Source organism: Hemiscyllium ocellatum, chromosome 25, assembly GCF_020745735.1.
Source record: "Hemiscyllium ocellatum isolate sHemOce1 chromosome 25, sHemOce1.pat.X.cur, whole genome shotgun sequence".
NCBI lineage: Eukaryota > Metazoa > Chordata > Chondrichthyes > Orectolobiformes > Hemiscylliidae > Hemiscyllium > Hemiscyllium ocellatum.
The window spans coordinates 56945276-56961166 of record NC_083425.1 but is presented as its reverse complement, the minus strand read 5'-3'; the positions used below and the strand labels follow the sequence as shown (position 1 = coordinate 56961166).

Genomic DNA, 15891 nt, shown 5'->3' with positions numbered 1-15891 from the left:
TATGCACTAAATGTCGTAAATCAACAGCAACAAGTTGGGAATTTGCTTTAAAAATGCCAAATATGTCGGTTTACCTTTGTGTCAGCGAGTGGCCATGGGTATTGTGGCCTACCAGTCATTCCTTGATGACTGGAATGGATTGATTCCGGATGGGATTGATAATGAAGGTGTAAGAGTGAAGTGGTTTCTGATGGTTCTGTTCTGTTCCAGCACTGAGTCAGGTAGAATTTTCAATGTGATAGTGAGCTTGTTTCACTGTCCAGTCACTCACCTTAAGACGCAGTCATTCATTAAAGGTCTAGCGACATCTATTTTTAACAGATTCATTTCCATTCTCTATTCTCCTGTTTTACTGGGTTAGCCATTTCTATGCAACAGGAATCCCCATGGAAACAGTTCAGATGATGTGTACTGTCAATCAGGGACCCAGTTTCCAATGTTCGTGTCATCTGCAAACTTGCTGATCATATCAACAGTGCCCTCTTCCAGATCATTTATGTATATCGCAAACAACAGTGGCCCCAACACTGACCCCTGTGGAACACCACTAATCACCTTTCTCCATTTCGAGAAACTCCCTTCAAATACTACTCTCTGTCTCCTGTTGCTCAACCAGTTCTTTATCCACCGAGCTAGAACACCCTGCACACCATGTGACTTCAATTTCTCCATTAGTTTACCCGTGGGGACCCTTATCAAACTTACTAACGTCCATGTATATAGCATCAACAGCCTTTCCTTCATCTATCAACTAGATCACTTCCTCAAAGAGCTCTATTAAGTTGGTAAGGCACAATCTCCCCCATACAAAACAATGTTGCCTATAAGCCCATTCTTTTACAAATATCAGTAGATTTTATCTCTCAGAACTTTCTCCAGTAACTTTCCCACCACTGACATCAGACTCACTGGTCTGTAGTTAACTGAAATATCCCTACTACTTTTCATGTACAGGGGGACAACATTAGTAACCCTCCAGTCCTTCACCTGTGTTTAAGGATGCCACAAAGATATCTGTCAGGGCCCAGCTATTTCCTCTCTTGCCTCCCTCAGCAATTTGGGATAGATCCCATCCGGTCCTGAGGATTTGTCCACCTTAATATCCTTTAGCCTACCCAACACATTTTCCCTCCTTATGTCAATGTGATCCAGAGTAAACAAACTTCTATCTCTCCTCTCAACATTCATTACCTCCCATTTCTCAGTGAACACTGATGCAAAGTAATCATTGAGAATCTCACCCATTTTCTCAGGTTCAACACACAACCTTCCTTACTTATCCTTTAGTGGACCGACCCTTTCTCTAGTTACCCTTTTGCTTCTTATATATGAATAAAAGGTCTTGAGATTTTCCTTAATTCTGCTCGCTAAAGTTATTTCATGACCCCTTTTAGCCTGTTTGATTCCTCGTTTAAGATTGGTCCTACTCTCCCGATATTCCTCCAGGGCCCCGTTCTGTCCTTAGTTGCTTGTCCAGCCACGAGTCTGGAGAAATTCTTACAGCTGTTCCTTTGTTCTTTCATCTGGCTGTGGCTAGTTGACATGTTTTGTGTCAGTTCCTTCCCTAATCCTTGTTGTGTCTCAGTGCTGGCAGCTTCCAGATGTACTTCTGTATATCTCCCCAGGACCAACCCCACAAGGACCATTCACCAGCTACCTCCAGCTGGCAAGAAGCCTGCCGTATGGGAAGTGCCTGTCAAATACTCAGGACTCCCAGGCAGAATGAGATGCAGTCTCCCAAGCAGCTGGAGGAGGTCAGGAAATTATTCCCTTTTAGGATTAGTTTTGCAAATGAGGGTGAGCTGGCAGTTCAACTGTGTGAGTCCTCATTACTGAGCACAATCCTATTGCAACCTCCCCTCTTCAACTTGCTTGAGACAGTTGGAGAAAAGAGATTGAGCTGGTGTTTATGCAGGCAATTAGGACAACAGAGGGGCTCTTTTGTTTCTTGTGTGATAGTGGAAGAAGGCCCCAGTCTGGTGTTACAAGATTCTTAAACAAGACTGTCTCATTCAGTCCCACCTCCTGGTTTACTCCTCGTTGTTCATTGTTATAGCATCTGTAGGTTGTGCTCAATCCTCATTGAGGCTGTGGGGAGCTATCCCTACAACCAGGTCATTTGTTCACTTCCTGTACTCAGTTAACCATGTGGTGTGCAGTTGGAGCCCCAGGTCAGGTTGGGGTATACCCACCCCTGAAAGTTATTAGTCCATCGATCAGGTTTTTGCAACAAACCAACAGATTTATGGTCACTTTAGTGGTCCCCAAATACTATGATTTATTCAGTTTGGGCACCAGGACATGTAGCAGGAACACAGAAAATGAACAGGAAAAGTTCACCAACAAGGGGCCAAAGAAAAGCTTGAAAAATAAATAAACTTTTCCATTGCAACTTAAAAGATTGAGAGAGAAAGGAAGGACTACAGGAGGTTACAGAAAAGGTGGAGATAAAATCTGAGACATGTGGTGCACAGAAAAAGACCCTTCAGCCCATCAAGTCTGCGCCAGTCAAAAACAAGCACTTAACATGGCCCAAAGCATGGTATGCCTTAGCATCGCTAATGTACATCTAAATGCTTCTTAAATGTTTATGAGGGCTTTTGCCTGTATCACCCTTACAGGCAATGACTTCCAGATTCCCAGCACCATCTGAGTGAAACAATTTCTCCTCCCATCTCCTCAAAACCTCCTGCACCTTCCTTAGTCATAATCCCTCACCAAGGGGAAAAGTCACTTCCTGTCTATGGTCCTCATAATTGGAGACATCTCAATCATTTACCCCTCAATCTCCTCTGCCTGATGGAAAACAACCCAAGTCTGTCCAATTTCTTTTCATGACCAAAACTGCCCACCTAGGCAACATCCTGTCAAATCTCCTCTGCACCCTCTCCAGTGCTATCACATCTTTCCTATAACCTTCATAACCTCACTCTGACCTTAACCCAGATTCCAGAACTCTATCTGTGGCCTAACCAATGCTTTATACAATTCCAGGAGGAAGTGAGGAGGACTGCAGATGCTGGAGATCAGAGTCGAGAGTGTGGTGCTAGAAAAGTACAGGAGGTCAGGCAGCATCAGAGGAGCAGGAGAATCGATGTTTTGGGCATAAGCCCATCATCAGAATTCCTTATACCCAAAACATCGATTCTCCTGCTCCTCAGATGCTGCCTGACCTGCTGTACTTTTCCAGTACCATGCTCTTGACTTTATACAATGTCAACATGGCCTCATTGTTCTTAAACTCTATGCATCGGCTAATAAAAGCAAGTATACCATATGTCTTCTTTACCACATTATTCGCTTGCCCTAATACCTTCAACAACTGATGTATGTGCAGGGTCCTACCATTCATCAAATATTTCCTTGCTGTATTTGTCCTGCCCAAGTGTATTATCTCATATTTATCCAGACTGAATTCCATTTGCCAATGATCAGCTTATCAAAGATGAGATATAGGGAGGGGCATAGGGACTGGTGAAGGTTACCCAAATAGAAGGTTTGTCAAGGTTGAAGGAGATTACAGAGGTAGGGGCAGCTGGGGGAGGTTATAGAGATAGGGAGGGGTGTATGGGATGGCAGAGGTGACAGAGATAGGGAGGAGTGCAAGGGCTTGAGGAAGTTACCGAGATAGGGAGGGGTATAGGGTACTGGAGGAGGTTACAGAGATTGGGTGAGGTATAAGGTCTGGCAGAGATTACAGAAATTGGGAGGGGTTAAGGGGGGTAGAGGAGATGACAGAGATAGAGAAGTGTGTAAGGGCTGGAGGAGGTTAAGAGATATAGAGGGGGGTGTAGCTTGGAGTTTTCTGTCACTCAGTTAGTTTTGAAAGTTATGTAGAGATACCTCTCTCTAGAGTGTTGTTGGCTGGTTGAAGCTGACCTATAGGTCATCAAACAATATATTGAAATGTGAATGTCGTTCACCTCAGTCCTGGGTGTATATGTTTCTTCTTTTTCTGTATAGTGCAAGCTTGCATTTATTAAGCATTTTTCACACCCCAGAACACAAAACATTTTACAGTGAACAAAATGTCAGTGAGCTGCAGTCTGTGTTGTGATGCTGCAACCCATTTATGCACAAGTTCCCATAAACATGTGGGAGAATGAACAAAGTCATCTGTTTCAACAAATGTTGTTTCATTTGGCAGGAGTGAAGGATAACTGCACTGTTTTTCCTCCAATCATACTGTGGGCTATTTAAACCTCAACGTAGCATATAATTGAGAAGACAACCCTTTGAATACTCCAATACTCCCTCAATACCAAGTACAAGAGCCAGCCTGGTTCATTTGCTCCAATCTCTGGTGTTGGCCTTCAATGTGCTACATTTCTGCCATGGTGCTGCAAGGTGGGGTATTGCCCCAAAACCAAAATGACAGTGGAGAAAGCCAAGGAAGTAAGGCAAGGAACTTATTTCAAGCTGTTCCCTTAACTTAGTCGCAGTGAGAAAGCTTTACTCTCAGCTCTAAGGCAATTCACAATACTTCCCCTTTGTGTTTGATTATACAATATAAAGCAATGCCGCAGCGGGATCTCCTTGAATACAGCCAGTCTTACTGGAAGTTGTAATGGAATGTTTAGGCCAAAGGGTCAGCTCCCAAACTTTGCTGGATCTCTTGTGTTAAAATGGCCTGATGATTAACCATTTCATGTTCTACTGCCAACCTCTTTTTTTTAAGGAAAATTCTAATTAGACTTTACACACACACTGTAGGTCATGTTAATTGGAGACTCTGGCGTGGGCAAGACTTGCTTCCTGGTCCAGTTCAAAGATCATGCTTTTTTAGCGGGAAACTTCATCGCCACAGTTGGAATAGACTTCAGGGTGAGATTCTGTTTATTTGATTCTCTGATTTACACATTTCCACAAGGGAATTTTCAGATACCTCCTGAACTACTGAGAGGATGCTGGATTACAGTAGGTTTGGTATCTTGATGGATTGGGAGAGAGGCCTTGGGTGAAAGTAAGTTCAGTGGAGACCAATTAAAATTTCCCTGAAAAAGCAGGACTGTCTTGCCAGTAAGAGGGCTCTGAATGGTGAATGCTCATATTCAAAATGAGCTCTTTCTACCCAAAATGTGGACACACTGGCTGTAATATATGAAAGAGACCTAAAGAGGAACCCACAGTGTTGAAGGGTTCTGCAGTCTGGATCACATTAATCTCTAGAGATTTTCGGTCCAATACAGTTGGTTATCATGGGATTTTACTTGAGATTTGTTTTTAATGAGATATACTCTGCTGAGTACAAGTGCCATTCCAGTCCAATAAAGCCTGGGAACATGCATTACTGTAGCTTACCCCAGTTATCTCAGTTATACACTTTTGCGCTTTCTTCCTTTATTTGCACCAATCAGCCTGAATCTGCACCAACAAAGCTTCATAAAATCTGCCACAAAAATAAAACCTGAGCCACAAATATTATTGAGCCCCTGCAAATGGAAAGTCTGAGATGTCAAACAGTTGCTAAGACTCCCATGATCAGGAATCCCATCTGTACTGCACTACCAAGCTAGGTATGTTATGATCATTTACAAGCTCCTCATTGCTGTACCTCAGTCTTACTGGGAGAAAGGTGCCGTTGTCACACAGCCAGTTTGGTAATAGTATAGGATCACTGAGAGTAGCCTATTAGTGGGAGTATCAAGGAGGGACTTGAAATTCCCTCAAAACCTATCATTTACCCTGTTATATTTAGCTTTATCCCATGGGGTATGAACAGTGGTCGTATCACTCCTAAACCACTAGTCTTCCCAAACTCTGTAAATTTTCTCCAATAATGAACTCCCGCTTCATTTCCATAAGATATAGATGCAGAATTAGGTCTTTCAGCCCCGCTGAATCTCCTCCACCATTCAATCATGGCTGTTATATTTCTCAACTCCATTCTCCTGTCTTCTCCCCAGAGCCCTTGATCCCCTTACTAATCAAGAATCTATCTATCTCTGTCTTAAGTACACTCAATGACTCGGCATCATCAACCCTCTGTGGCAATGAGTTCCGCAGTGTCACCACCCTCTGGCTGAAGAAACCCCTCCAGGTCTCTGTTCTAAATGGTCGTGCCTTTACTCTGAGGCTGTGCCCTTGAATCTGAGTGTCTCCTACTAATGGAAGCAACTTCTCCATTCCCACTCTCTAGACCTCTCAATATTCTGTAAGTTTCAATGAGATCCTCCCTCAATCTTCTAAAGTTCACCAAATACAGACCTAGGCTCCTCAACTACTCCTCATTGGACAAGCCCGTCTTTCTTGAGATCATTCTTGTAAATCTCCCCTGCAGCCCCTCCAAGGCCAGCACAACCTTCATTAAATACAGGCCCAAAGCTGCTCACAGTATCCCAAATGCGTCTGTCAAGCGCCTCATACAGCTTCAGTAGTACATCCCTGCTCATGTTTTCAAGTCCTTTAGAAATGAATGCTCACATTGCATTTACCAGCCTAACTGCCAACTGAAACTGCATGTTAGCTCAATCAGAATCCTGAACTAGGACTCCTAAGTCCCTATGTACTTCAGATTTCCAAAGCCTTTCCCCATTTAGTCTGCTTTTCTTTTCTTCCTACCAAAATGCGTAGTCTCACACCTGTATTCCACTACTTTGCCCACTCTCTTCGCCTGTTCAAGTCCTTCTGCAGCCTTCCCACTTCCTCAAGACTACCCATATCTCTGTGATGAATCCACCCCCTTGTCACTGAACCACTTGCTGCTGTATCCTCAACTTGCTTTGGAGTTCCCTCCCAAAATCCTTCTGCATATTTCTGATGCACTCTCCCCTTCTCATAAAACTATCCCTTTTGATTATTCCCTCCAAATCTACCATCTCTAGGCTCAATGCTGGTTTTGTTGAGGTGGAACTCACTTTGATGTGGTGCAAGCAGAAAGCCTCATAACAAGAATTATTTCAATCTGCACTTGTGATGCCAAGGCACACAAAGCTACAGGCTAAGTGCTGGAAAATGGGATTTTTTGACTGGTGTGTCAAAGGGTCTTTTTCTGTGTTGTATGGCTGAAAGGCCCCTTGGACATTTGAACCAGGGATTATTGTTGAGACAGTGGGTGCCACTAGCATTGAATCTTGTAGTTTTGCCATTCTTGAGAGAGCTGGAATTCTAGTTTTAGAAGTCTGAATTTCTCAGTATCTGGGCTGCAACAGAAGGAGAGAGACCTCTCCAGCAACGCCCTGCATCTCCTCTCCTAACCCCTGATGGGTAAAGTGACAGGAAACCACAAAGGAACTAAGATATCATCAGTTTGAAACTGTTGAATCATGCAATGCAGAGGCCACAGCCTGCTGTTCACAGGGCTTCCACACTAACGCAGGAAGAACAAAACTCAAACTGTATGTGGTAATTCACCCAGCAAAACAGATAGTGTCCATCAAAAGCTGCCCACAGTGCTGTCAGCCAGTGTATTAGCAATGGTACAGGTGGGAGTGAATTGGAAATTGACTGTGATGTGTCCTTTAAGGCTGCCACATCAACACCAATTCACAATTAAGTAACAGCTTCAATATGGAATAAAACGTCCCAAAGTATTTGATTAATAAATACTGATAAGAATACTCACCAGGCAAAGAAGAAGCTATTGTGAGAGATGGTCGCAGGCTTAGTCAGAGGTAAGTTTGAAGGAGCAGCTTAAAAAAGGTGGAATTATTTTGAGAAATAAATAATTCAGGGCCTGGACCAACATAGTGCCTGTATTGCAGTAAAATGATCCATGTCACTTCACAGGAACTTTATTGATCAATTACTGAGACCAAGCCACTTCAGGATTGGTGGATGAGGTAGCTGTGAGGAATGTCTTGAAGGAAGAGAGAGGTGGAAAAGTGTAAGCAGGAAGCTCCAGATTTTAATGTCTTGGCAACTGCAGGGATGGTGACCTGTGATATGGTAAATAAAGACAGGGATTTGACTGAATGGATCTTATTTCCATGCTTCATGTGTGAGGTAGCATCTCATTGACCACAAATTCTGATAGGAAATACTGAGTGGCTTTAAAATGCTGGCTTTAATCCCAGAATAATTTGCAAGATAGTAACCCAAGGAATGTTGCTATATATACAAGAAACGTTAATGCTTGACAGTGTATTGTTTAATCACTCTCACTTTGAATTTAAAAGGAGAACGAAGGGAATGGAAGTAATGGAAAGGCAGAGTGGGAGAAAAACGCTGCCAAGCTGTGAGCGTTGTACTGGTGATCTCCGAATTTCTGCATTTCCCAAATTGAAACTGATACCATTGCTCATGAAGATGATTAACTTTGCGCCTGACATTGTATAAACAGGGAGATAATGCGCCAGATACAACTGAACCAGCTCTATGAACAGAAGTGGCAATTTCTCTTTCTGTGATGTGAGCCTTTTACTCCAGAAGTACCCAGCTACACAGCATCATCAATGCATCCAGTTGTCAGTGAACTAACTCACTCAGTTTGCTGCTTGTCTCAGCTTTAACAAGATGTTTATCAGCTTGAGGTTTATGTACAAGATGTAAGATGTCATTGGCTGCACAGCCACCACATCCTCTCCTCTTTGCTGCATATGTGTATTTCTACTGAGAACACTTGGTCGGGGGTAACATTTAATGGGGGTGAGTGTCCATTCAACCTGCCTTTCCATTGAGACCCACATCCACTTTACAGGTTTGTACAGCCTCATGAATACTTTATCCCCTTTCTCTATCTGGAACTCATCCCTAACCTGTCTGCAGGATCCTGAATTAGTCACCTCTCCCTATACCTCCTTGTACTCTCTCTACATCATCCTTTGTTTTCTTATCTGTTCTTTTTTCACTGCATACAAAAAGATGACAGGTTAAAAGAACAGTGAGGAAGAGAGCAAAATAAACTGGCAAAACCTTCGAGTAATATCCTGCCAAATACTTAAGCACTTTCACAGTGCTAGAGCTCGATCTGGTCTGATCTGGTCTGGGGCAATAATACTTTCCCATCATCAACCCTGAACTTTCCATTCCCAACATTCTGCTAATGTACGTCGAACCTGCAAGACTATTGCACTAGATGTCGGGGTGGCACTGTGGCTCAGTGGTTAGCACTGTTGCCTCACACCACCAGAGACCCAGGTTCAATTCTATTCTTGGGTGTAGAGTTTGCATTTTCGCCCTGTGTCTGTGTGGGTTTCCTCCCACAATCCAAAGATGTGCAAGTTAGGTGAATTGGCCATGCTAAATTGCTCATAGTGTTCAGGGATGTGTAAGTTAGATGCATTAGTCAATGGTAAATATAGGGTAGGGGACTGGGTTACTCTTCGGAGGGTTAGTGCAGACTCAATGGGCTGAAAGGCCTGCTTCCACACTGTGGGGATTCTATAATTCCTGGTTTTCTCCACAACTCCCAGACCTTCATTTTTTTCTTCGACTCAAGTTGCAATTATGTCCAAAGATGTGCAGGTCAGGTGAATTGGCCATGCTAAATTGCCCATAATGTTAGGTGAAGGAGTAAATGCAGAGGAATGGGTCCAGATGGGTTGCTCTTCGGAGAGTCGGTGTGGACTTGTTGGGCTGAAGGGCCTGTTTCCACACTGTAAGTAATCTAATCTAAAAAAAAACCTTTAAAAGGCATAGCCCTTAAAGGGCCATACCTTTCTCTATTCGTAAGATTCAATTTTGTGATATAAGCGTTGCTGATTGAGCCAGAATATATTGCCAATCCATAGATGCCCTTGAGAAGGTGGTAGTGAGCTGTCCTCTTGAGCGGCTGTGTTCCACGTGCTGTTGGTTGACCGACAATGCCATCAGGGAGGGAATTCCAGGATTTTCTCCCAGTGACAGTGAAGAAACAGTGATACATGTTCCAAATCAAGATGGTGAGTGGCTTAGAGAGGAACGTACACGAGGTTGTGCTCCATTGTGTCTGTAGCCCTTGTCCTTCCAGGTGGTAAAGGTGGTAGATTTGGAATGTGCTGATGTAAAAATCATGGCTTCCCACAAGATGAAGTTTCTGAAAGAGTCATTTTCTTACTTGAGCATAAGGAGTACTCAAAGTGTTGTTGGCAACAGCAGGCAGTTACCACCTTGGTATTCATTTGACCCAACAGCGTGACATCTCTGGCCCCAGTGTCCTAATGCAGCAAGAAGAGGACATCAGTATTCCAGAAACCAATCCCATCACTAGTGCTTCCCCTCTCCCTTCACAAAACAATCAGGAAAGAGTGACAAAAAATCCAATCAGTAATAGCCATTAATCTCTCATCCAGTTTAAAGGCACATGATTGATGGTTTGAGAGGATACGCTCCCAAATCTTCCTCTAAAATTACTGGTTTTTGGTCAAAATCTTTGACAATGAGGAAAATTACTTGAAAAATTTCTGCAAGTTAATATAAAGATGCATTGGGAAATACAGGGTTTTATTTGGAATAGTCAGCATGGCTTTAAGCGTGGGAGATCATGCCTCACAAATTTGTTAGAGTTCTTTAATGAGGATGAGGATTCTGGGTAATCCAAGATGGAGGACGGGAAAAATTTCTGGCTCGAACAGCTCCTCCTTTTTTAAGGTATTTTAAGTGTTAGAGGTGATTTCCTCAAATTCCAGGAGCAGCAATTACTTTTTTATATGTTGCATTGTTTTGGAACTTTGGAGAAAAAAAAAATCAAAACTACAGCACTTTTAAAAGAGAGTGGAACATGCAAAGGAAGCCCATGGTGAGGTCAGGGCAGGAGAGAGAAAGAAACCCACACTGCTAACTGACACAGCAGTGAACCTGCACAGTTACTGCTTTTGCTGCTTGAATTCATGTATCGCTGGACATCGGATTGCATCTGGGGAAATTGTCAAGCAATGAAATTCACAACTGATCTTGGGGGAACCTGATTGGGAGAGGTCACAGCACAGAAACAGATCAGTGAATAAGTGAATGTTTTAAGCGTAGTCTTCCAGTAAGTCTGCAGTAGTGAGTAGAGTGGTTTCTTTCTTGATTATATGTTTTATTGAGATATGTCACTTGATTAAACTTAAAATATAAGTCATAAGTATTAATTTAACCTGAAGCAGTGTTTTGTAGAGGAATAAGACTGTGCTATTTTCAGGGTCTGTAGATTGAAGAGAGCAAAAATAGCCTTGAGTAGAGTGATATGCTCTTTTTGTCAGATGTGGGAGTTGAAGAAGAGTTTATGGATTACTGAGGATAGCACAAACAGTCAAGTTTCTGGTATTGAGACTGGCTCTAATGCAATGAGGGGTGCATTGGGTTCCAAGAGATCAATTGTGTTCGGAGACTCTCTAGTCTGAGGTACAGACAGACGTTTCTGTGGCCAGCAGCAAAAAATCAAATGTTCTTTCTGCCACTGTAATAATGTCCTTGACCAACAATGACACATTCCACACCCCCCCCACTCCTTTTACCATCTTTTCTGTTCTTACTGAAACTTCTATATCCCAGAACCTGTCTCTGCTCTATCCATGTCTCTGAAATGTCCACAGCATTGAAATTCCAGGGACCAATGTATGCTGCAAGTTCACCCACCTTATTCTAGATGCTACTGATGTTGAAGTAGACATACTTCAAAACACCTTCCTGCTTGCCGGTGAACTCTTGCGACCTTGAAACCTCATTTCTGACCTCACCTTCTGGACACTGGAACTACAATTTTGATTCCCATCATCCTGCTGAATTAGTTTAAACCCTCCCGAATAGCATTAGCAAATTTCCTCCCAAGAATATTGGTACCCCTCTAGGTCAGTAGTAGACCATCCTACTTGTAGAGGGCCCACGTACCCTAGAATGAGTCCCAATTATCCAGGTATCCGAAAACCCCCCTCCTGCACCATCCCTGAAGCCACGTGTTCAAATCCTCTCTCTTCCTATTCCTCACCTCGCTAGCACGTGGCATGGCCAACAAACCAGAGACAACAACTCAGTTTGTCCTAGCTCTCAGCTTCCACCCTAGCCCCTGAATATGTGCCTAAAATCTCCATCCCTTTTCTTACCTATGTCATTAGTGTGTATGTGAACCACAACCTGAGGCTGCTTCCCCTCCCCCTCAAGGACCCCGAAAACATGATCAAAGACATTACGAACCCTGGCACCTGGGAGGCAACACACCAACCATGAGTCTTTTTCGTTCCCACAGGACCTCCTATCTGTCCCCCTAACTATGATGTCCCCAATGATTAATGCTCTGCTCCTCTCCCTCCTTCCCTTCTGAGCAACAGGGACAGACTCTGTGCCAGAGACCTGTACCCCATGGCTTACCCCTGGTAATTCATCCCTCCCAACAATATCCAAAACGGAACACTTGTTATTGAGAGAAACGGCCACAGAGTTAATTTTTCATATCCGATGATCCTTCCTCAGATCCAGACCTGAAACATTAACTCTGATTTCTCTTCCTAGATGCTACCAGACTTGCTGAGCTTTTCCAGCAATTTCTGTATTTGTTTCTGATTTACAACATTTGCAGTTCTTTTGGTTTTTATACACCCTACCTGGTTTGGTGACAGGTTTAATAGAAGGGATAATTCCAGAAGAATTTGTCAGTGACCTGGAAATGCTAATTTCCTCTTTAATTGCCTAACAGGGTTTGATTTTTCCCAGGGTCCATTTCTTTTCTGAAGCTTCACCACCTCTTATGCTGCAATCTGCTCGAGGCATTTGGTTTCTGACAATCCAGCGAGCCCCTTCTTTGGGCTTGCCATGAATCCTTCAACTGTTTTCACACAGCCTCTACTTGACATCAATGTGAGCCCCAGTCTCTACCACAGATGACAATGTTCTCAAATATGTTATGATATATGTTGTAGACTCTTCCCCAGGGGATGATTGGATCTATCCAAGAATGCTGAGGGAGGCGAAGAAGGAAATTAATGGGACCTCATACAATTTCTTTGTATCCTGTTTAGTCACGGGAGAGGTCCCAGAGCACTGAAGAATAGCCAGCATTGTTCCTTTGTTGAAGAAGGGGGAACAGGGATAATCTGGGAAATTACAGGATGGTAAATTTAAAATCAGTGGTAGGGAAATTATTGGATAAGGTTCTTAAGTATAGGAGTTACTCTCTTTTGGGAAAATACAGACTTATTGACGATAGGAGCATGGCTTTGTTGAGGGATACAAAGTTAAAAATCACACAACACCAGGTTATAGTCCAACAGGTTTTATTGGAAGCACGCTAGCTTTCGGAGCGACGCTCCTTCATCAGGTGATTGTGGAGGGCTCGATCATAACACAGAATTTATAGCAAACATTTGCAGTGTGATGTAACTGAAATTATACATTGAAAAATTGATTGTCTGTTAAGCCTTTCAGCTGTTAGAGTACAGCGATAGTTTCACTTCTTTCATGTGTAAATCACAAAACCATTTTTTTTAAAGTTGCATTCTCGGGTTAGCTGTTAACAATGGTGATAGCTAGACAATATGTTGAAGGCGTTGGCCCCCTGTGTTCTCTGTCTATGACCTGATGTTTAGATTGATTCTAATCTAAAAAGTGAGACAACAGAGTTTTACGTAAATTCATGCAGTTTTTGAGCTCAGAGTTCTACATGAATGGGTGCAGTTTTTGAGCAAAGTGCAATGTAACTCTGCACTCTCTAATTCACCACACAAAATATATGTGTGCATGTGGGTCTTTGTCTGTGTGTGTGTGTCTATCTGTCTGGGGTGGGGGTTGTGAGTGTGTGTGTGTGTATGTTGTGAGTGCAGAGTGTCTTAGGTCTGTGAGGGGGTGCATGTGTGAGTGTGTGTGTAGGAGTATCTGTGTGTGGGTGTGAGTGTATAGTGCAATGGTGGTCACCTGTAATGTGACATGAACCCCAGGTCCCATTTGAGGCCCTCCCTATGGGTACCGAACTTAGCTATCAGCCTCTGCTCGGCCACTTTCCTCTGCTGCCTGTCCCAAAGTCCACCTTGGAGGATGGTCACCCGAAGGTCCAAGGCTGGATGTCCTGGACCACTAAAGTGTTCCCCAACTGGGAGGGAACCTCCTGTCTGTTGATTGTTGTGCGGTGCCCATTCATCCGTTGTCGTAGCCTTTGCTGGTTTCCCCAGTGTACCATGCCTCCGGGCCTCCTTGCCTGCAAAGTATAAGATAGACAACGTTGGCTGAGTCACATGAGTACCTGCCATGTACAAGGTGGGAGATGTTCCCACGCAAATAGTGGTATCTATGTCCACAATCTGACAGGGTTGTATGGAGTTGTCCTGAGAACCGGGCAGTTTGCTACGAACAATGATCTGTTTGAGGTTTGGTGGTTGTTTAAAGGCAAGTAGTGGAGGTGTGGGGAAGGTCTTGGTGAGGTGCTCATCCTCACTGATAATGTGTTGCAGGTCACGAAGAACATGGCGTAATTTTTCAGCCCCTGGGAAGTACTGAACAACGAAGGGTACCCTGTCAGTTGCAGCACGTGTCTGTCTCCTGAGGAGGTCATTACGGTTCCTTGCTGTGGCAGGTCGGAACTGGCGGCCGATGAGTTGAGCATCGTACCCCGTTCTTGTGAGGGCATTCTTGAGTACTTCCAGGTGTCCATCACGTTTCTCCTCATTTGAGCAGATCCGGTGTATGCGTAGGGCTTGTCCATAGGGAATGGCTGTTTTAATATGTTTTGGGTGGAAGCTGGAGAAGTGTAGCATTGTGAGGTTGTCTGTGGTTTTGCGGTAGAGTGTGGTGCTGAGGTGTCCGTCCTGGATGGAGACGCACGTGTCCAAGAATGAGACAGACAATCGAGAGTAGTCCATGGTGAGGTTGACGGTGGGATGAAACTTGTTGATGTCACTGTGTAGTTTTATCAGTGACTCCTCTCCATGGGTCTAGTGGAAGAAAATGTCATCAAAGTACCTGGTGTACAATGTTGGTTGGAGCTCCTGCATAGAGAAGAAATCTTGTTCGAACCTGTGAATAAAAATGTTGGCATATTGGGGTGCAAATTTGGTCCCCATGGCTGTTCCGTGTGTCTGGATGAGGAATTGGTTGTCAAAGGTAAAGATGTTATGATCGAGGATAAAAGCAGATGAGTTGTAGGATGGTGTTTGGAGACTGGCAGTTGTTGGTGTTGAGTACTGAGGCTTTTGCCATGATGCCATCCTTGTGGGGGATGCTGGTGTAGGGTGCCGAAACATCCATTGTGACGGGGAATGTTCCCGATTCGACTGGTCCGTGGGTGTTGAGTTTCTGTAAGAAATCCATAGTGTCGCAACAGAAGCTGGAGATCCTCTGTACAATAGGTTTCAAGATGCCTTCCACATAGCCGGAGAGATTCTCACATAGGGTCCCATTGTCTGACACGATGGGACGTCCCAGTGTATTGGCTTTGTGTACCTTTGGAAGGCAGTAGAAGTCGCCTACATGAGAAGTACGTGGGATGAGGGCACGTAGGGAACTCTGAAGGACTGGATCCAAAGTTCTGATCTGGGTGTTTAATTTTTGGGTGCGTTCTTTGGTCGGATCAGCGGGTAGTTGCCTGTAGTGTTCCTGGTAGTTCAGTTGTTGGTACACTTCCTTGCAGTAATCTGTTCTATTCTGAATGACAATGGCTCCTCCTTTATCTGCTGGTTTGAGAGCCTGGATGGCATTGCGTTGGGAATGGGTGATGATTTTGCTCTACCTTGTGGGTACAGCTGATGAATCTGACATTTATATATTTCCTGACGGTTTGAGCATACATGTCAAGCCCAGGGCAGCGGCTCTCCGGTGGGGTCCATGTTGACATCTTCTTTGGTCACTCCTCTACAGATCCCTGTGATGACTGTTCTAGTTCAGCAGTGGGCTCAGTGGGTTCACTGCTGGCACCTTGAAAGCATTCCCGGAGTCTCATTCATCTGATGAACTCCTCTGTGTCTGCTGCCAGAACCAATGGGTCCATTTTGGTGGTGGGGCAGAAGTTGAGACCCCTACTCAGGACTTCAACATTTGTTGGGGGAGGTTGTGTCTCATAAACTTGAT

At 43.9% G+C, this 15891-nt stretch overlaps 1 protein-coding gene across 5 annotated transcripts in view; it reads left to right on the top strand.

The window, feature by feature from the left end:
• The window catches only part of LOC132827708 (ras-related protein Rab-37-like), a 290033-nt gene that overhangs the window by 190108 nt on the left and 84034 nt on the right, over positions 1-15891 (top strand). For 3 of the 5 annotated variants that reach the window (XM_060844390.1, XM_060844389.1, XM_060844393.1), the window contains one exon: positions 4714-4824. The exons of the other annotated variants lie outside the window; for them this stretch is intronic. In XM_060844390.1, coding sequence (XP_060700373.1) covers positions 4714-4824 — 111 coding nt within the window. The remainder of the gene's footprint in view (positions 1-4713; positions 4825-15891) is intronic. 5 annotated transcript variants of the gene reach the window in all.